The sequence below is a fragment of the Dipteris shenzhenensis genome, chromosome 28 (genome assembly GCF_047967505.1).
Source record: "Dipteris shenzhenensis isolate YYH24624 ecotype China chromosome 28, Dip_SZ_1.0, whole genome shotgun sequence".
Classification (NCBI taxonomy): Eukaryota; Viridiplantae; Streptophyta; class Polypodiopsida; order Gleicheniales; family Dipteridaceae; genus Dipteris; species Dipteris shenzhenensis.
Genome location: NC_141623.1, coordinates 40,848,283 through 40,869,468, shown reverse-complemented (window position 1 = coordinate 40,869,468; position 21,186 = coordinate 40,848,283). Strand labels below are relative to the sequence as shown.

The following is a 21,186-nucleotide window of genomic DNA, read 5'->3' as shown; positions in this document are numbered from 1 at the left end:
TTCCCTCACTTTATCATCGGCTTCTTTCAGTTATTGGCGAGAGGTTTGGTGTGGTAGCAGAGATCCCCCCTCTCCCTGGCAAGCCCTCTTCGGCTGCTGAAGCGGTCAGGATGGACGGGGTACCCAAGGTTAGGGTCATTGTCCAGGACCCCAATATTTCAGATGACCACATCATGCTACAGCGACCCGATGGGTCTTTCTTCTGCCAGAGATTTGAGGTTGCAGGTCGGCAGGACCAGTGCAGGATTTGTAGGTCCTCGGGGCACTTTGCCAGAGATTGCCCGAAGAAGAAAAAGAGGCCCGAAAAGCAACCAACTCGTACTAGCTTACGACAGAGAGCTGGAGCAGGACCTGCCACTCCACAGACACGGCCTCAGACACAGGCTCCCCCCCCTCCTAGGGCTACTCGAGTCCCTTTGGCACCCCGCACCACCTCTGGCCCACGGTGGGTTCCGGTCACGGTTAGGCCCTCTACCTTAGTTCACTCCTCCACTTCTTCGGAGGCTACCCCCTTGGAGCCTCGGGAGGAGACTAGTGTTCAGGAGCCTTGTTCGACTCCACCCTTGGATCAGGTTGTACCTTCCTCAGCAGCGCAGGTTGTTGGCACCTCGTCCGCACCACCATTTGATCAGGATCCAGTACAGGTGCCTCCCTCTTTGGACAGAGGGAAGGGGGTTTTACATTCTCTTCTTGCTTCGGTAGGAATCCTTCGTACCCCCTCCCGAGGACTGGCTCAGCAGAACTCATTTTCCGCTTTGGAGGACCTCTCTAGCCTCCCAGATGATGATTTTGTACCCTCTACTTTTGGAGAGCCAGTTATCGGCATCCCTCTTGAGAGATCCTTTTCTCTCTCACCTGTGGACTTTCCTCCCCTTGGACCTCGTGTGTATGGCAGGAGGTCTGCTCCAGTAGAGGTTTCTTTTTCCACCACCAGGTCGAGTAAGGTATTCCAACCCATTTCGTCTCGCCGATGAGGATAGCCAGTTGGAATATATAGGGATTGGGCGGCATCCCTCATCACCGTCGCAGATAGCTGATCAGGAATCAGCTCCATCCAGGTGTTTCAGGTGGTTCCCTAGACATTCTTTTTCTTTAGGAACACAAACTGGATGTCAGAGATTGCTCCAAGTCAAGCAAGCTGCTCTCAGGCCGGACTTTTTGGCTTCCTGCCTTGGGATCCAGAGGAGGTACATGCATTTCAGTTTCAGATTCTATTCTCCCTTTGGTCATTGGACATGGTACCATAATCCCTTCCAAGGCCCAGTGGGTTTTACTTCTGATTGACGGACGTAAGGTTGGTTTCCTCAACCTCTATGCTTCGAACAACAGAGGGGACCGTGTTTTGTTTTGGAAAGAGGTGCTCTCGTGGGCTGACATTGCGGATTCGTGGATTATTGGAGGTGACTTCAACATGGTTGAGGCACCTTCTGATAAGAAAGGGGGCAGAGAAGGTGGTATCCACTCCCTTGAGAGAGCAGCCTGGGATGCCTTCTTGTTCAGGTTTAGTGGCAGAGATGTTTGGTCAGATGATGCATTTCTTGTTCAGTCTCAGTCACTTTTGTTTTCATGGTCGAACCATAGGGTGCAGATGCCTATCCATGCTCGGATTGACAGATTCTATGTGGGTGACTAGGCTCTTGATAGAGAGGGGATAGTTTGCATTGCACCCGGTGTTTCCACTTCAGACCATTTTCCGGTAATTTAGTCCATCTTAGAGCCTCATCTGAGAGGACGGTCTCACAGTATCAGGATCCCCGACGCCTTATACACGGATGAGACTCTCATAGAGGTAGTGTTGGAGATCTGGGTTTCTCATATGCAGGGGGGGTGGCCAGTCCTTCACATGTAGCCACAACACTTGCCAATATCAGCGACTTTTATCACTTCGTTGCTAGTGCTCGGCGAGGTGAGGTACTCAGGCGAGAGATCGGTATCCGCCGGCAGTTGGCAGCCCTACAGAGGGAGGAGCAAAAATGACCTTCAGATGCTTGGATATAGGAGCGCCTTGCTGCGGCAAGGGCTCACTTGCAGACCTTGCTTGATCAGAGAGCAGAGTATGCCTTCCATGCACGGGAGTCCTTTTGGATACAGATGGGAGGGAGAGTCAATAAACACTTTTTCTCTACACTTGGTCCCAGACATAGTAGAGAGAGTGTCAGGTAGCTTATTGACTCTGACGGCGTTTTGCAGTCCCATCCGGAAACCGTCATGCACTTAGCGACAGCTTTCTATGCCTCCCTACTTTCCGCAGATCCGAACTCATAGGCCAGAGATGTGGCTAGAGATGAATTTTGGCAGAGTTTACCTCTGTTGGTCACCCCAGAGATGTTATGCTCAGTTGATGCACGCTTTACCAACACAGAATTCAAGACTGCTCTCTCTACCCTTCATAAGGGCAAATGCCCTGGTTCCGATGGTCTTACTCCTTTTTTTATAGCCTTTTGGGATATGAAAGGTGATCATATTACTTCAGCCCTGCAGGGCATTTGGGACTCGGGTGAGATGCCTGACTCACTGACCGAGGGACTCATTCACCTTATCCCGAAAGGTGGCAACAGGAATTTTGTATCCCATTGGAGACCCATCACTCTTTTGGGCACTCTTTACAAATTCCTTGCCAAGGTGATCAGCATCCGATTACAGCCCCTTCTTCCAGACCTCATCCATGATACTCAGACAGGCTTTGTGCATGGCAGGAGCATTTTTTATAATATCTTTTCCTTTTGGGAAGCCACAGAGTGGGCTATGCAGAGTGGGGCAGAGGCTAGCAGTTCTACTCCTGGACTTCGAGAAAGCCTATGACAGAGTAGATTGGGGTTTTCTTGAGGGCACTCTTCTACTGTTTGGATTTTCAAATGCTTGGATCAGAGGGGTGGCCTCCCTTTACAGATCAGCCCACAGCTAGGTTTTGATTGGAGGGGTAAGGGGTGGCAGGTTTCAGATTTCCAGATCAGTTCATCAGGGATGCCCTTTAGCCCCCTTCCTCTTTCTTTTTGTGGCAGAAGCTATGAGTATCTTCCTTAGATCTCAGGCTGAGCTTTTTGGGCTGAGATTGCCCTTGAGACAGGAGCAGGAGCTTCTTGACTGTGAGTTGGCTGATGACACTACTATTTTTATTGAGGCCTCTTCGCAGTCACTTGATTCTTTCCGGACAGCCTTGGATATTTTTTGCTCAGCTGCAGGGGCACACATTAACTGACATAAATCCTTTGGCTTTTGGATCAGTGATGAGGACACTCTAGGCTGGGGAGTTGACATTGGTTTTTCCTGGATTCAGAGGGGTGTTCCTATCAGGTATTTGGGATGCCAGGTAGGATTGGACATCTCTCTAGCACAGCAGTTTGCCCTAGTACTAGAAAGTATAAGGAAAAAGCTCCTTTTCTGGAGCTCTGCCAAACTCGACCTTGCATCTAGAGTTGTGGTAGTGAACCAGGTTCTCTTGGCCACCTCCTGGTTTGTGTGTTCTGTTGGGATATCTCAAGGTGTATGCCTCAGGCACACCTTATGTTTCTATGTGTGAGTGCTAGAGGCACAGTTAGGTGCCCACAAGCACAATTAGGTGGTGGAAAAGCCACATAGGATGATTGAGTGAATCTAGGAGCAGATTGAGGAGATGATTTTGGAGCTTTGAGGTCATCAGTGATGTCAGTGACCTTGTATGAGGTGCCTACTTAAGGACCTCTTTCTTCTTCATTCTATAAGCAAGTATTCTGGGTTTGTGTCCACTCTACTCTTTCTTTTCAGTATTCCAACATGGTATCAGAGCCATTTGATCCCCCTTGAGCCCATTTCTGCCACATCATCATCATCTTCTTCATCTTCTTCTTCTCCATTTTCCATCTTTCTTCCCAAAATCTTTGAGAGCTTGGTTCTCCACCTACAAACGACCATTGCCCAAACCCTCTGAGCTGGAAGTTTTTGAGCCATTTTTCAAGTCATTTGGTTCAGTAACGAGGGAGAAATCATCAAAACTCAGTTTCAGCTTGTAGCAACTCTCCCGGGCAAAAGTGCGCACCATTTCGTCCAACCTCTGTGCTGGACCTTCTCTGGTATATGAGCTTTCTTTTGCTTCAGAAAGCCCTCTTTGCCTTGCTTTGAAGAGTGAGCTACAAGCCCTCCAAGTTCAGCTTTTCAGTTTTGACAGTTTTGGACAAGTTTTTGAAGATGATGCTACATAAAATGCTACTCTAGCATTTCTGGTTTTTTGAAGCTTTCAATAACTTCAGTACAAGTGTGGATTCAGTTTTGTTTTGACTTGCTAGACCTGGTTTTGATTGGAAAATGTTTATTTCATCCACTTCTATGAAGCATGTAAGAAGAAGCATCATTGTTTAAAATCTAGTCACTACTATTTGCTACATTAAGTGCTCATATTTTGGAAGTCTTTCAGTTCTTTTCACCTGTAAGAGAGAAGACACTACCCAATACTTGGGTTAGAGCCTCTCATGGCTTGCTTATGCCAAATATGTGAAAAGCCAAAACATAAAGCAATGTCTTGTTATGCTACAAAGGATGAAAATGCCAACCTGACTTCCTTATTGAAGATTGCCAAAACAATGGTTGCCAAAAAGGAAGCAAATACAGAGATCTACACTCTCATGGCACTTTTATTTGACTCCAAGTACAAGAAAAAGATGAAGGTCAGATATGCTTCTCTACACAACTATGGAGATGACAAGATAATTGTTCTCTTGAAGGTTATGACTTTCAGATCCACTTGTTCTATCATAGTACCATCTTATAAGGCACTAGACACTGCCCATGTGGTAAGACCTTGCCTTGACATGGATATTTTGCCTCCACAAGATGAGGCATCCCATGAAGATTATGCATTTTAAATCATCTCTATGTATGCTCCAGATCTCTCTTTTTATGTCAAGGTACTCAGCCTGGATAGTCCTCCAAAATGAATGAAAATAAATTATTGTGTGTTGTGTGTTGTGTGTTTTGTAAACACCTCTGGTCACCTTATGATGTAGGCCATGTGTATGTTTTGTTCCATGGTACCTCCTACAGACATTGTGTGCATGTACATGTAGGAGAGATAACCATTGGAAGGTCTTTTTTGTATCCCTTTCTGTTTACCTTACACCCAAGGGAACCCTTGCTAGCATGAGAACCTAGCCATAGATTTATCCTTGACCACCATGAGATGGCATGAGAAACTATGAGACTAGATGTATCCTTGACATAGCCTGAGGCATTTCCTTGAGGAGGGGTTTGTTGGGATATCTCAAGGTGTATGCCTCAGGCACACCTTATGTTTCTATGTGTGAGTGCTAGAGGCACAGTTAGGTGCCCACAAGCACAGTTAGGTGGTGGAAAAGCCACATAGGATGATTGAGTGAATCTAGGAGCAGATTGAGGAGATGATTGTGGAGCTTTGAGGTCATCAGTGATGTCAGTGACCTTGTATGAGGTGCCTACTTAAGGACCTCTTTCTTCTTCATTCTATAAGCAAGTATTCTGAGTTTGTGTCCACTCTACTCTTTCTTTTCAGTATTCCAACATGTTCTTACTGGTGCCAGTCTAGGGATTGCATCACTCAGCTCATCAGACCAGTCAGGAATTTCTTATGGAGTGGACTTGATGGCACAGCAGATGTTGCAGCAAGGGTGGCCTGGGAGACCATTATTCTCCCTACATGTGAAGGGGGACTTAATGTCATTGACCCGGACTTGCAGTGCAAAGGTGGTGGTGAGGGGACTCATGCCTGGGCAGGAATCTTGGAAGGATTTCCTTTTTGGACGCATTCAGGCTTGCACACCAACCTTGGGAGATGATTGGGTGGACAGCCCTCGCTGGATTTTCACTTCTGCCCCTCTCATATCTCCTGCCTCTCCTCTCATGACTGCCATCCTGAAAGCTTGGGGGAGCTTCAATAACACTCTTCGAAGGATTTCTCCTTCTACCATCGAAGAGATTGATAGGCACCCGTTCATTTGGAATGATAGTATTCTTGACAAGCATGCCAAACCATTGGGCACTTCCCATTACATGCAGTGGTCTAAATGGGAGAGAGGCCCCGGCTACACAGTAGGCACTTGGAAAGCTTTTATCAGGCTACCTGAGGATCAGAGACTGCAGTCCATGAGTCACCTCAGAGGGGTAGCACGCAGGATTCAGCAGATAGATGCAGCCATCCCGGTGGAATGGACAGTTGAGTTGCCTATTACTTCCACCACTTGGATGGGGGCTTTTTTGAGGACATCAGTTCCTTTACAGGTGATCGCTCTCCGAGGTCTCGGGGAAGACGCACTGGTCTTTGATGTTGGGGATGGAGGTTTACTTTCTACATCCAAGGATGGCATTCTTCTTGAGGTTGCCTTTCAGCCTGTTAGGATTGCTCGTTTTGTGGACCATGGAGCGGGCTTATAGTGGTACTTAGACCCCGACCCTTTGCTCTTGGCCTTGGGATCCTGGAGGTTGTGGCTATATGGAGGTGCACCTATTAGATGTTTGCAGTGGGACCCAGGAGAGTGGGAGTGGATTGATCATGGACACCGAGAGAGGGGGATTCCCTTCTTTCGTTTCACGGTTGGTAATACCAGGAGATTTCAGCTGAACAGAAGGGGTTGGATTCCCTCCAGAGCCCCCCATTGGGAAAGCTTCTTCATCACCGCAGATTTGCGTAGAAATTTTTGGAGGAGGCTCTGGAAATCCCTCAGAAATAGAAAGATCACTCTTTTCTTTTGGCTTTCTATTCATGGAGGGATTGCAGTGAACCTGTGGAGATCACGTTTTGGGGCTGATCCCACTTGTCCTCGATGTCATTCTGCAGAGGAGTCAGTGCGACATTGCCTTTGGGACTGCAGTCAGGCGAGGACTATTTGGAAAGGGGTTGCTCAGATACTCAGCATCTTTCACACTTCCCCTTTCTTCATGACTTGGGGCTCGGTCGCATGGTTATCCCTTACCGGGCCCCAGGTGTTTTATGAGGGTGAGCCTTCTTCTTGGGCACTCTCGGTCCGCCGGCAGGTGATAGAGCCCTGCTCTCTTCAGGATGTACCACTTACTCCCTTTAGAGCTTCTCATGTTTCAGTGGACACCTCTTGGGAGATTTTGGCTAGCATTTCCTCTTGGCACATCTGGAGCCAGATGTACTGAGGCCTTGGATGGCACCCAAATACACCCATCACAGGTGTTCATGGGTATTTGGACTGACACGGTTCACACTTTGATAGCTATATGGGCTAGCATGCAAGGCCCTTCACGGGCAGCCTCTTCTAGAAGGACTATATTTCTTCGAGTTTGGAGGGGTTCTCCCTTTTTCTCGGAGGTTTCTACCGGATTGAGATGGCACTATGAGCCTCAATCTTTTCTTTTTGGCTCTTCAGCTTTTTGTGCATTGCATGATGTATCCCGTATGGAGCTTGCTCTAACGGTTTTTCTTTAATACTTAATAGAAGTCTCTTTTTGCCAAAAAAAGAAAATCACCGTGGATAGAGCTTCCCCTTCTGCAGGTGTGGGAGTGCTTTCCTCAGTTGACTTCCCTCCTCTTGGTAGGAGGATTCTTTCCCAAGAGAGGGTTATCTCCGTCGCTACCAGGTTGGGTAGGGTTTTTCATCTGACCTCTTCCTCTCGCCAATGAGGATTGTCAGCTGGAACATTCAGGGCCTCAGAGGTGTACCTCACCGCTGCCGTAGGCAGTTGATTCGTAGCCAACTTCATCCAGGTGTTACTGGGGGCCCCATTGATATTCTCATGATTCAAGAACACAAACTGGATGTCAGGGATTTGTTCCAAGTCAGGTAAGCTTCTCTCAGGGCATACTTTTTGGTCACCCGCCTTGGGCACCAGCGGAGGTACTTACATTTCTATTTCTTCTTCAATGCTTCCCTTGGGGATTGGATATGGGATCAGAGTGTCCTCTAGAGTTGAGTGGATCATTCTTTTGATTGGTGGGCATAAGGTTGGTTTCTTAAACCTCTATGCCTCCAATTCAAGAGGGGACTGTGTCTTCTAAGGAGCTGATTTCTTGGTCATGCATTGCAGAGTCTTGGATCATTGGGGGTGATTTCAACATGGTTGAAATGACCACAGACAAAAGAGGTTGTAGGGAAGGTGGTTTACATTCCCTAGAGAGAGCATCCTTGGATGCCTTCCTTTTTCAGTACAGTGGCAAAGATGCATGGCATGATGATGCTTTCCACACTCAGCCGTAGTCACTCCTGTTTTCTTGGTCGTACAGGAGGTTGTAGATGCCTATCCTTGCACGGATTGATAGATTTTATGTGGATGATTGAGCTCTGGACAGAGGTGGGAGAGTATGCATTAAACCTGGGGTGTCCACTTCAGATCATTTTCCAGTTGTTTTTTTTGTTTCATATCCTCATATGAGGAGTTGCTCTACAAGTATCAGGATTCCAAATGCGTTCTACGTAGAGGAGAGCCTCACAAAGGCAGTGTTGCAGACTTGGGTATCGCACATGCACGATGGGTAACTTTCCCCGTCAGATATAGCAGCAGTAGCCCTCTTAGATATTAGCAATTTTTATCACTCAGTTGCTCAATTCAGGAGAGGTGAGATCCTCAGGCAAGAGATAGGTAAGTGGTACAAGAAATAGGCATATCATCCCCGTCCCGATCCAATCCACTCAAATGGTTGCATCAATTTGCTGAATCATTCCTGTAGTTCCTCTGAGATGACTCACTAATAAAAAATTTTGATCCTCTGGAAGCTTTCTGAAATATTTCCAGGATCCTATAGAGGAGGCAGGGCCTCTCTCCCACCTCAACCACTGCATATAATGTGACTGTCCTAGTGGTCTGCCATGCTCATTAAGTATGTTGTCATCACACATGATTGGTTGTCTCTCAATCTCTTCCAAGGAGACGGGGGAAATTGTACTTTTGAAGCTTCTCCAAGCTTTTGAAATGGCTGCCATAAGAGGAGAGGAAGGAGATTTGAGGGGAGCTGAAGTGAAAATCCAATTGGTGCTACCCATCTAGTCTCCATTTGAAGAGGGAGTACATGCCTGTATGCTTTGAATAAAGAAATCCTTTTAAGGCTCATGCCCCCAGGAAAAATTCCTCACCACAAACTCGCAAAGTAATGCCTTGCAAAGTAAGTCTGGATTTATGATATTGAGACCTCCTTCTTTTGAGGGAAGGACTAATGTCTCCCAAGCCACCTTGGCCACAGTATCTGTAGTGCTTTCTAGCCCATTCCACAAGAAATCCCTTAAGGCCTCTTGAGTTGATTGATAAAATCCTTTGAGCTGCACCAACAAGAGCAGACATATCATGCCATACCCTAGAAGCCAAGTCTAATTTGGTTGAACTCCAAAAGAGGAGTTTCCTCCTGATGCTCTCCAAAACTGATGTAAAGAAGAGATACCCATACCGATGTGGCATCCAAGATTTTTTTTTTCCCCCCAAAAAAGAGACTTCTATTAAGAAAGAAACCCTGTGCGGAAATACACCATGCTAAGCATGTAATAAAAAGCACCTCAGAGGAATGAGGTAGAAAGAAACCAAGGCTGAAAATGCCATCTCAACCCTATAGAAGTCTCAGCAAAGAAGGGAGAGTCTCTCCAATCTCTGAGAAAAGTAACTCTCCTGGAGGAGGCTGCTCGAGATGATCCCTGCATGGTCGCCCAAATGGCCATCAAAGTGTGTATCATATCTGTCCAAGTACTGGCCAAGATCTGAGAAGGGTGAACCTGAGAACCCTCCAAAGCCTCAGTGCATCTGGCTCTCCAAATGTGCCATGCTGCAATGCTAGCTAAGATCTCCCATGGAGAGTCGACCGAGGAGTGAGCATCCCTGAAAAGAGTGGCCGGAACATCCTCTAGAGAGCACGACTCCACAAGGTGTCGTTGGATGTGAAGAGCCCAAGAGGAATCAAGTCTCTCAAAAAACACCTGGGGCCCTGAAAGAGTAAGCCAAGCCACTGATCCCCAGGTCATATAGAAAGATAGGCGAACAAAAGTGCTGAAAAGTCTTGCAATCCCCTTCCATATGATTCTCGCATGTCTGCAATTCCAAAGGCAGTGCTGTATTGTCTCCAAAGCAGAAAGGCAGCGAGGGCAAGAAGGGTCAGCTCCGAACCTGGATCTCCAATGGTTTACTGCTATCCCACCATGAATAGAAAGCCAAAAGAAGAGAGTGATTTTTCTATTCCGGTGGGATTTCCAGAGTCTCTCCCAAAAAAATTTCTGCAAGTCAGCAGGAATCTGAAAGTTCTCCCAATGATGAGCTCTGGTGGCCTACAGCTGAGCTGGAATTTCCTGGCATTACTGACCGTGTAACGAAAGAAGGGGATGCCCTTCTCTCGGTGCCCTTCATCTATCCATTCTTATTCCCCAGGGTCCCACTGCAAAAACTTAATTGGGACACCTCCATAGAGCCACAGCCTCCATGAGCCAAGGGCGAGGAGAAGCGGGTCAGAATCCAAGTACCACTGTGAAAGAGAGCCATGCTCCATGAAGCCCACTATCCTGACTGGCTGAAACGGTACCTCCAACAAGATATCGTCTGTGGATCTGGATAGCCTGCCCCCCGAAGAAACATAAAAATCTAAGGCATCCTCATGTGTGTCAAGAAAAGCAATCACCTATAAAGGAACTCCCAATCTGGAAAATGCCCCCATCCAGGTGGAGCAAGTAATAGGCATGTCATCTGTGTCCACCCAATCCAAGGGCAAGGCTGCATCAATCTGTTGGACTCTCTCTGCACTCCCTCTGAGATTAAGAACCATCTGGGCCTGTTGGTCTACAGGAAGCTTCCTGAAGGCTTTCCATGCTCCTACTGTAGATGCAGGGCGCATCCAAGATATTTTATAGAAAACCCCCTTTGAATCCAAGTAAAAACAAAGTCATTCCCCCCAATCTGGAGTGGCCTCATCAGCTGATCCAAAAACCACTGGATTTGTTTCAATTAATGTGTGCACCAGCTACAACACAAAACAAATCCAAGGCTGCTCCGAAAGAAATGAGCGTCTAAGGAGAGGCATCCCAAAAAACAGCATTGTCATCTACCAACTCCTAATCTATAAGTTTCTCATCATGCCTCAAGGGAAGATTCAGCCCAAAAATATCAGCTTGCGATTTGAGAAAAATGCTCATAGCTTCAGCCACCTAGCTTCCGGAAGATAGGGGTGCAATCGCAAGCTAATTTGCCTTTGCAAGAATTTTATACAAGGTGCCCAAAAGAGTATAGGTCTCCATTGCGAAATGAAATTTCTGCAACCCCTTTTTGGAATGAGATGAATGAGATCCTCTATAAATGATCCCGGCATAGTACTAGAGTCCCTAACCACCTACAAGGCTGAGGTAATATGATCCCCAAATTTTATTTTTATTTTCAAAAAGATTACTTCATTAAGTTTGAATGAAAACCGCAAGAGCAAGCTCAAATGTGGGAGTAAATCATGACATGCATGAGAAAAAACCAGCTCAAAACGAGCTAACAAAAATCCAAGGTGGAGGCTGAAAGTGCCACCTCAACCCTGAAGGAGACTCAGAGAAGAAAGGAGATCCTCTCCAAACTTTGAAAAAAGTACCTCTCTTGGCAGTAGTTGCTCTGGAGGATCCCTGCATACTGTTCCAGATGGCCACCAGGGTGTGCATAGTATCCATCCATATACTAGCCATAGACTGGGAGGGGTGAACCTGAGAACCCTCCATCGCCTCCATACATCTGGCCCTCCAAATATGCCAAGCTACAATGCTAGCCAAAATCTCCCATGATGTGTCCACCGAGGCATGAGCAGCTCTGAAAGGAGTGAAGGGAACATCCTAGAGAGAACAAGACTCCACAAAGTGTCGTCCTATAATGAATGCTGAGTCTGAATCATGTCCCTAAAAAAACCAGTAAGAGATAAACATGCCACTAATCCCCAAGCCATGAAGAAGGATGCTCTATGAAAAATGCTAAAAATCCTAGCAACACCCTTCGAGATAGTCCTCGCCTGTCTGCACTCCCAGAGGCAATGCTAAACTGACTCAACTTTTGTGTGGCATCGAGGACAAGTAGGGTCAGCCCCGAACCTGGATCTCCACAGGTTCACTACAATCCCTCCATGCATAGAAAGCCTAAAGAAGAGAGTGATCTTTCTATTCCTGAGGTATTTCTAGAGCCTCCTCCAAAAGTTTTATTTTGCACCTCTGCAAAAATCCAAAAACTATTCCAATGAGTAGCTCTGGAGGGCCCCCAACCTCTACTGCTAAGTTGAAATCTCCTGGCATTTCTGACTGTGTAACGAAAGAAGGAGACGCTCTTCTCTTGGTGCCCTTAATCAATCCACTCTCACTCTCTTGGGTCCCACTGCAAGAACCTAATGGGTGAACCACCATATAACCAAAGTCTCCAAGACCCAAGTGCTAGGAGAACAAGGTCAGGATCAAGATACCACTAAGAGTCCTTGCCCCACTCCATGTAACTTGCAATCCTAACATGCTGGAAGGCAACCTCTAAAAGAACATCATGTGAAGATCTAAAAAGTCTGCCTCCCAATTGAACATCAAAGACAAGGGTCTCCTCAAGTGCATCCCGCAATGCAATAACCTATAAAGGAATACCCATCCCCGTAAAAGCTTCCAACCAAGTGGACTCTGTGATAGGCATGTCATCTATATCTATCCACTCAGCTGGTATGGTTGCATCTATCTGATGCATCCTAACTGTACTCCCTCTGAGGTGGCCAACTGATAAGACTCTATGATCCTCTGGAAGCTTCCTGAAAGCCTTCCAGGCACCTACTGTGGAAGCAGATTCTCTCTCCCATCTAGACCACTGCATATAATGTGATACTCCTAGTGATTTGCCATGCACATCCAAAATAGTGTCATTCCACATGACTAGCTGCCTGTCTATTTATTTGCAAAAGGAGGGTGGAACTCTCCGAAGAGTGCCTCTGAAGCTGCCCTAATCTTTCAAAATGGCAGCCATGAGAGGAAACAGGGAGATCTAAGATCGGATATAGTAAAAATTCATCTCGATCTATCCATCCAATGTCCCCCATGAGAAGGTGTACAAGAGTGAATGTTGTGCAAGAAATAATCTTTCCAAGGCTTCTGTCCAAGCATCAATCCTCTCACTACAAACTTGCAAAGCAAGGCCATACACTAGAAGTTTTTTTTTTTTTTCAAGAAAAGTACTTCATTAAGTATGAATAAAAACCGCAGAGCAAGCTCAAGTGCGGGAGCACATCATGTCAAGCATGAGAAAAAATAGCTCAAAATGAGCAAACAAAAATCCCGAGTGGTGGTTGAAAATGCCACCTCATCCTTGAAGGAGAGTCAGAGAAGAAAGGACAATCTTTCTAGACTCTGAGAAAAGTAACCCTCCTAGCAGTAGCAGTCCTGGAGGTTCCCTGTATGTTCGCCCAAATGGCCATCAAAGTGTGTATAGTATCTGCCCAGATACTGGCCATAGTCTGAGAAGGGTGAACCTAGGAGTCCTCCAAATCCTTTGTACATCTGGCTCTAAATATGCCATGCTATGATACTAGCCAAAATCTCCCAAGATATGTCTACAGAAGCGTGGGGAGCTCTGAATGGAGTAAACAGAACATCTCGGAGGGAGCATGACTCCACAAGATGTCGTCGAACAAAGAAAGTTGTGTCCGTGTCATGTCCCTCAAAGAAAGCATGTGAACCAGTGAGTGACAACCAAGCAACTAATCCCCAGGTCATGAAGAAGGGTGCTCTATGAAAAGTGCAAAATATCCTAGCAACACCCTTCCAAACCGTCCTCACCTGAGTGCACTCCCAAAGGCAGTGCTACACTGACTCAACTGCTGAGTGGCATCAAGGACATGTAGGGTCAGCCCCAAACTTAGATCTCCACTGGTTCACTGCAATCCCTCCATGAATAGTAAGCCAGATGAATAACGTGATTTTCCTATTCTTGAGGGATTTCCAAAGTCTCCTCCAAAAGTTTTTTTGCTCTATGCAAAAATCTGAAAAGTATCCCAATGAGGAGATCTAGAGGGCCTCCAGTCCCTACAACTGAGCTGGAATCTCTTGGCATTTCTGACCGTGTAACAAAAGAAGGGGATGCTCTTCTCTTGGTGCCCTGCAACTATCCACTCCCATTACTTGGATCCCATTGTAAGGATCTAATAGGGGAACCTCCATACAGCCAAAGCCTCCAAGATCCAATAGCCAAGAGAACGGGGTCTGGATCAAGATACCACTGTGAGTCTCTACCCATCTCCATGTATCCTGCAATCCTGACAGGCTGAAAAGGAGCCTTCAAAAGAATGTCCTCTGAAGATCTGTGGAGTCTGCCTCCTGCATGAACCCCCAGTCTACTCTATCATAAGCTTTCTCAAAGTCGAGGAGTAGAATGGCAAGCCTATGGCCATTATGCATGGCCCCCAATTAGAAGCCTCCCAAAATGAGAAGATGTTATCGAAGATGCTTCTGCCATGTACAAATCCCATCTATGTATCATGTATAAGATCTAAGAAAGGGCTGCAGACGTAGGCTGATTGCTTTTGCTAAGATTTTGGACAAAGTACCCAACAGAGTTATCAGTCCCCCACTGAGACACTAAATTCCTGCAACCTCCTTTTGGGATAAGATAAATGAGGCCCTCCGTAAGTGAATCTCGCATCTCACCTGAGTCCCAAACGCTCTATAGGGCTGAGGTAATATGATCCCCGATCTGATCCCAAAATGAAATAAAGAAAGAGGGTATAAGCCCATCTGAACCAGGGCACTTGCCCTATGATCCCTAATCTCTTTTTTTTTCCCAAAAATATTACTTCATTAAGTATGAATGAAAGCCGTAGGAGAAAGCTCAAATATGGGAGTACATCATGATATGCATGATGAAAGAAAAAATATCTCAAAAAGAGCTAACAAAAATCCCAGAAACTGCCACCTCAACCCTGAAAAAGACTCAGAGAAGAACGAAAATCCTCTCCAAACTCTGAAAAAAGTCTCTCTTTGGGCTGTAACTGCTCTAGAGGATCCCTGAATGCTCACCAAGATGGCCATCATTGTGTGTATATAGTATCAGTCCATATATTGGCCATAGACTGGAATGGGTGAATCTGTGAACCCTTCATCGCCTCCGTACATTTGGCCCTCCAAATATGCCAAGCTACAATGCTAGCCAAAATCTCCCAAGATGTGTCTACTCAGGCATGAGCTGCTCTGAAAGGAGTGAAAGGAGAATGACTCCACAGAGTGTCATCGTATAATGAAGGATGAGTCTGAGTCATGTCCCTCAAAAAACACCTGAGGTCTAGTAAGAGATAACCATGCCACTGATCCCCAAGTCATGAAGAAGGGTGCTCTATGAAATATGCAAAGAATCATGGCAACACCCTTCCAGATCGTCCTCGCTTGCCTGTACTCCCAAAGGCAATGCTGAGCTGACTCACCTGGTGCATGGCATCGAGGACAAATAGGATCAGCCCCGAACTTGGATCTCCACAAGTTCACTGCAATTTCTCCATGAATAGAAATCCAAAATAAGAGAGTGATATTTCTATTTCTGAGGGATTTCTAGAGCCTCCTCCAAAATTTTATCTACACCTCTACAAAAATATGAAAACTATCCCAATGAGGAGCTCTGGAGTGCCTCCAATCTCTACCGCTATGCTGAAATCTCCTGGCATTTATGACTGTGTAACGAAAGAAGGGGATGCTCTTCTCTCGGTGCCCTTCATCAATCCATTCCCACTCCCCCGTGTCCCACTGCAAGAACCTGATGGGAGAACATGATCCCTAATCTCAACCCAACAGACAATGAAGAATACTGGTGTTAGCCCATGTGAACACGGGCACTTGCCCTCATGAAGAGCAAGTAAAGAAGCCTTACATTTCATTTTGGTAAAAGTTGCATCCAGCGAGATCCTCATATCCTCTGTCACCAATAGTGGAATGTGCTGCCATATCTGCACCCTAGCCTCATCTCTGACCGACGTGTCAAGATCTGTTGCAAGAAGTGAGGCCATGAGCTTCAAAAAAGTGCTTGTTGACTCTACCACCCATCTGAGTCCATAAGGACTCTCGTGCATGAAAGGCATACTCTGCGCTCTCGGATCTAGCAATGATTGCTGAAGAGCCCTTGTTGCAGCAAGGCGCTCTTGAATCCAAGCATCTATAGGTTTTTTCTGCTCTCTCGCTGAAAGGCTACCAACAGTCGATGAAGGCCAAGTTGTTGTCCACCGAGTATCTCTTGCTTTCTGGCATTAGTGACAGAATGATAGGAGTCACTAATGTCAGAAAGGGATGTTGCCACAAGAGAAGGGGATGGCACCGTACCATGCATATGAGAAACCCAAATCTGTAAGGACACTTCAAGGAGATCCTCTTCTGCATAGAAGGCATATGAAATCCTAAGATTTGCAGAGCGACCTCTCCTATGGGGCTTGGAAATCATCAACACCACTGGAAACTGGTAAGAAGTAGAAATCCTAGAAGCAATGCAAATAGAACCACCTCTATCCAAAGCCCGATCGTCGTCGACATAAAATCTAGACTATGACGGAGTGTGAAAAGCATCATCTAACCAAACATCTCTGCCACTAACTAAAATAAGAAGGCATCCCAATCCGCTCTCTCCAAGGAATGAATACCTCCTTCTCTACCCCTTTCTTATTAGAGGGAAACTCCACCATGTTCAAGTCACCCCCTATGACCCCCACCCAAGAATCTGCAATGGGGGTCCAAGAAAGAAGTTTCTTTCATAGAAGGACACAGTTCCCTCATTTGTTAGGGGTGTAAAGGTTAAGGTGTTATACTCTAGTTGAGGTAACATGACCCTTGAAAGGTTATTTGATATTCTCCTTTAGAGGAACGTATTCTGTAATGTATTTATAGTGCTTCATGTATATTGGTCAAAGGAGTCAATGTCAAGGTCCTTAATGAGGGTGTTTTGGCACTGACTAGGCGGTTCCAAGGCTAGAAGCCCAAATGTGCCTACTTAAAGAAAATGCCTAGGGAAAAATTGTTAAGAAGGGATCCCAAGAGAGGGGTTAAATGGTGCATTTAGAGAAGATTTAAAATTGTGACATGTGGCAGAAACCATACAGGGATCTGAGGGTTGTGGTGAAAAGGCTGCATGAGGAAAAATGGACGTGAGTATTCTTGTGAAGCAACTTGATTAGAGGTTGGCTGGGTGGAATAACCATGTGCCATCGCCCGTGATTGATTAGCTTGTGGTTGTACGTATCATTTGGTATCAGAGAACAAGGCAACGTTGAGTCATTACAAAGCCGACGATGTGCATAAAACTGCATAGTAGATTTGGACATTGTAAGTTTTTGATAATGCCATTTGGACTTACCAATCCTCCAGCTATATTCGTCATGTTTATGAATGATTTACTACACCCATATATCGGGAAGTTTGTAGTACATTTTATTGACGATATCCTTGTTTTCAACAAAAGTATTGCTGAGCATCGCGAACACTTAAGAATAGTATTCAATATGTTGAGGAAAGCCAGTCTGTATGTAAATTGTATTGTGCATGGTAAGACTTGAATATTTAGCATTATTACTCTTGAGGAGGTGGAAATGGATCCAAAGTAAGTCCCTCACAATTTGACCGCTTTGCGATCACTCTTGGGATTTGTCCAATTTTATCGAAGGCATATCAAAGGATATTCCGAGATAGTATCGCCATTGACTGATCTGGCCTCATATAAAGTGCCTTTTATATGGAGACATAATTAACAAGAAAGTTTAATGTCATAAAACAAGCTGTGGTCTCAGGACCGGTGTTCAAAATAGTTGATCCCCACAAACCATTTTTTATAGAAACCGATGCAAGTGGCATTGCGGTGGAAGCAGTTATAGTGTATGATACAGAGCAACTATTTTTGGAATGTAAAATATTAAGCATAATTTGAACCCAAAAATGCTATTTTCTTGACTTACCTGTATTAGGGAGTTAGTAGTCTCAGGTTTCTAAAATGTCCATATCTCGCGAAGAATAGCCCTACTATGAGAACCTTAATTATAAAAAGTTAAAAATGCCTTTTTAGGCTAACCTGGTAGTGCAATTGAACAAGACGGCTAATGGCATATCGACCCAAGGTTCCACCTGAAAACTTTAGAATGTCCACCACGTTCTCCATGAAGACAAAACTGGGTTTCAAAAATTCAACTATGTCCATGAATACAACAATTTGCTCGTTCTTTGGATCTTCAAGAGGAGCTTCTGTATTACGAAATCTGTTCAATCCACTAACACCTTGACAAGGTGGCCCACCACAAATCACGTCCACTTCCCCCTGCAAATATTTGTTTGTAATACAAAATTGAGTTACCTCAAGTTTAATAGAAAGCGACTCAAAGACCATAAGTAGCTACTAATCACTTTTACTATTTTTTTGTTTTTTGTACATGTTTCATTTTAGTATTATCTGAAGAAAACCTAGGAATTCATTTGTATAGATGGAAAGCCCCTTTTGATTTCAAACTTAGCATCATAAACATTATGATTAAAAACAACCACACCATCTTAACTACGTATACTAGTTACATACAAATTTTTATTCCCTAACATATATTTGACAGATTCATGAAGGTTCTTTTCATCAATTCATATTTCAAATTCTTTGATTAGAAGACAAACCCAGATACAAAGTACCAAAAATATGCTTACTCTGAAAATTTACACTTTGCATGATATTGTTCATTAAACATGTTGGCATACTATTGATGGAAATCACACTACATGACTAGAAAAGGGAACATAGACATCATGATGAGAGTGATAAAGGTACAGGTAACGGCAACAAGTTTTTCTTCTTTCCAGCAATCACGAACTCCTTTAGCCGCTCTTCACAGTTTCTGAGGATCCAAAATTCCTGCCTTTAGTAAAATTATTACTACTTGCTGCCCAAGAGCTACCCATTGTTGCTTCTGAAATAATGAGTTCACTATAGCACAATATGGATGTGTAAACACATACTTCAATGCTTCAAGTGGCTCCCAAGAATCTTCCTCATCTCCAAAACCTTTCCAATGGACCTGAAAGAAATGACATATGAAGTCAGTTTATACTTCAAGGTGCAGCGATTGCTTCTAGCAGATTGAATCCATCCCCTTTTTTTTCTATGGTCTTGTAGTTTTTAGTAGAAGCATACAAATCTTTGACCGTGAAGAGACCCATAATGTACATCTGTCTCGTGCCTTTTTCCAACAGCTAGTGTATCATTTCCCATTCTAGACTCTGATATTCAAAATGCTTTGACATAAAATATGGCAAGACAATCTCCATGACACCTACGTAGGAAAGTACCCTATTTAGGAGACTAGAGTAAAAACATTAGTGTCGATGAAAAAAGCGCAAAACATAATGTTCAATTCACTTTTATCTCTAAGACATATTGATGACATCAAGTACATCAGTTTCTTTTGCACAAAAGATTCTATGATTTCCATGCCCTCACTCTCCATCCACATGTGCTTCTTCTTCTCAGAATTGTTGATTTCAAGACTTTTCATTTCATCACTATTTCATGGTGGTCTCTACTTGCAGAAATGCAGGTGATCATGATTCGTGCAATGGAGATAGTGACTATGTCAAAGTAGAATGACTGATGTACAAGGATCATATGCGTGTCAGATGAATGAGGGCTTTCTTTAGCACGGGTGTTTTTTGCAGGACACTAGACTCTTGTGGCACAGAGTGGAGGCACCTTGGTTTTCATGGTACATTCTGGGGGCAGATTCGTTAGATCTTTGAATGAGAATATTATTATTATTTTTCCAATAAAAGGACTTCTATTAAGTATGAAAGAGACCCATAATGTACATTTGTCTCGCGCCTTTTTCCAACAATTAGTGTATAATTTCCCATTCTAGACTCTGATATTCCAAATGCTTTGACATAAAATATGGCAAGATAATCTCCATGACACCTACATAAGAAAGTACCCTATTTAGGAGAATAGAGTAAAAGCATTAGGTGTCGAGGAAAAAAGCGCAAAACATAATGTTCAATTCACTTTTATCTCTAAGACATATTGAGATGACATCAAGTACATGTAGGCCACATCAGTTTCTTTGCACAAAAGATTCTATGATTTCCATGCCCTTACTCTCATGATTTGAAGGTCAACCTAGGTAAAACCAAGGTCATGATCTTCAATACATCTCGAGCCATCATGCATTAGGAGCAGTTCACATTTGCGGGGTCATCTGTTGAGATAGTTTCATCATACACTTATCTTGGGGTTATCTTCTCTGGACCGAGCCTCACTCTGAGACCCGCGATGCAGGCACGCTTGAGTAGAGGGTATGCCTCATTGGCTAGACTAGAGAGGCAGTGCTTCCACTCGCACTTTCAGGATCCACACACCAAGGGGTTGCTTTTTGACTCCTTGGCTTGCCCAGTGGGGATGTATGGCAGCCCTTGTTGGGGTCCAGACTTGTCGGATACAGAGTGGGCCCGTGTGGAGCAGCTACAAGTTCTCATGTTATCACGGATGATTCGTGGTAAGTCATCCGTTCCTCACCAGATCATTCAGGCTGAGTTTGGGTCACCCCCTTTACAGCTAAATGTTGCATTTCAGGTCATCACATATCTGTACCGAGTTAGGGAATATAGGGATTATACCTCGGGGCGTAGCAAGCTACCATGGATAGCTCTATCCTCTTCTATGGCACTTGTAGCAGGAGGAGATCAGAGGTGCTGGTATGCACATACAGAGAGATGGTTTGAGCGACTGGGGCTCCACATGGATAGACTACCTTTCTTCCAGTATAGCATGGATGCTCCGTTTTCTCCCCTCTTATCACACGAGGTCAACCAGGTTATCCGTGAGGGTCTACTACAGCTACACATTGGAGCGGGAGAAAGGAGAGTGTGAGGAGAGATAGAGGCTGGAGCTACGAGCTCACCCCAAGGAGGGAGTGTGGAGAGACCTGTGTGTACCCCTCTGTCTACTATGGGGATAGATCTGTGTGTTCTTGTGACTTGCCACTGGTGACCTGTACTTTGGCCATCTTGGTCACTTTCTCATTCTGTCTCTTTCCGATATGGGGACTGTTCACTAGTGTATGACCATGTTTCTTCTTATGCTCTATAGTGTGGAGTTCTCATGTGATTGTCATTTAGCATAGTGCACTCGTACGTCATCGTTCACTGCAATACAGCCTACGACATCCGCACACTACTTCACGGTGCACTTCGCGGGATCCAATGCATTAGATCATTGCAACACTCATGCTTCTCATGCCAATGGCCTTTGGCCTCTTGTAACACCTCC

General features: G+C 45.0%; 1 protein-coding gene across 1 annotated transcript in view; it reads right to left on the bottom strand.

The window, feature by feature from the left end:
* LOC147883570 (DNA (cytosine-5)-methyltransferase CMT3-like) overlaps nt 1–21,186 on the bottom strand; it is a 185,510-nt gene that overhangs the window by 74,971 nt on the left and 89,353 nt on the right. Inside the window, exons 11-13 of the mRNA XM_087399517.1 lie at nt 18,885–18,943; nt 18,697–18,763; nt 17,959–18,201 (exon numbers count right to left, since the gene is read on the bottom strand). Coding sequence (XP_087255643.1) covers nt 17,959–18,201; nt 18,697–18,763; nt 18,885–18,943 — 369 coding nt within the window. The remainder of the gene's footprint in view (nt 1–17,958; nt 18,202–18,696; nt 18,764–18,884; nt 18,944–21,186) is intronic.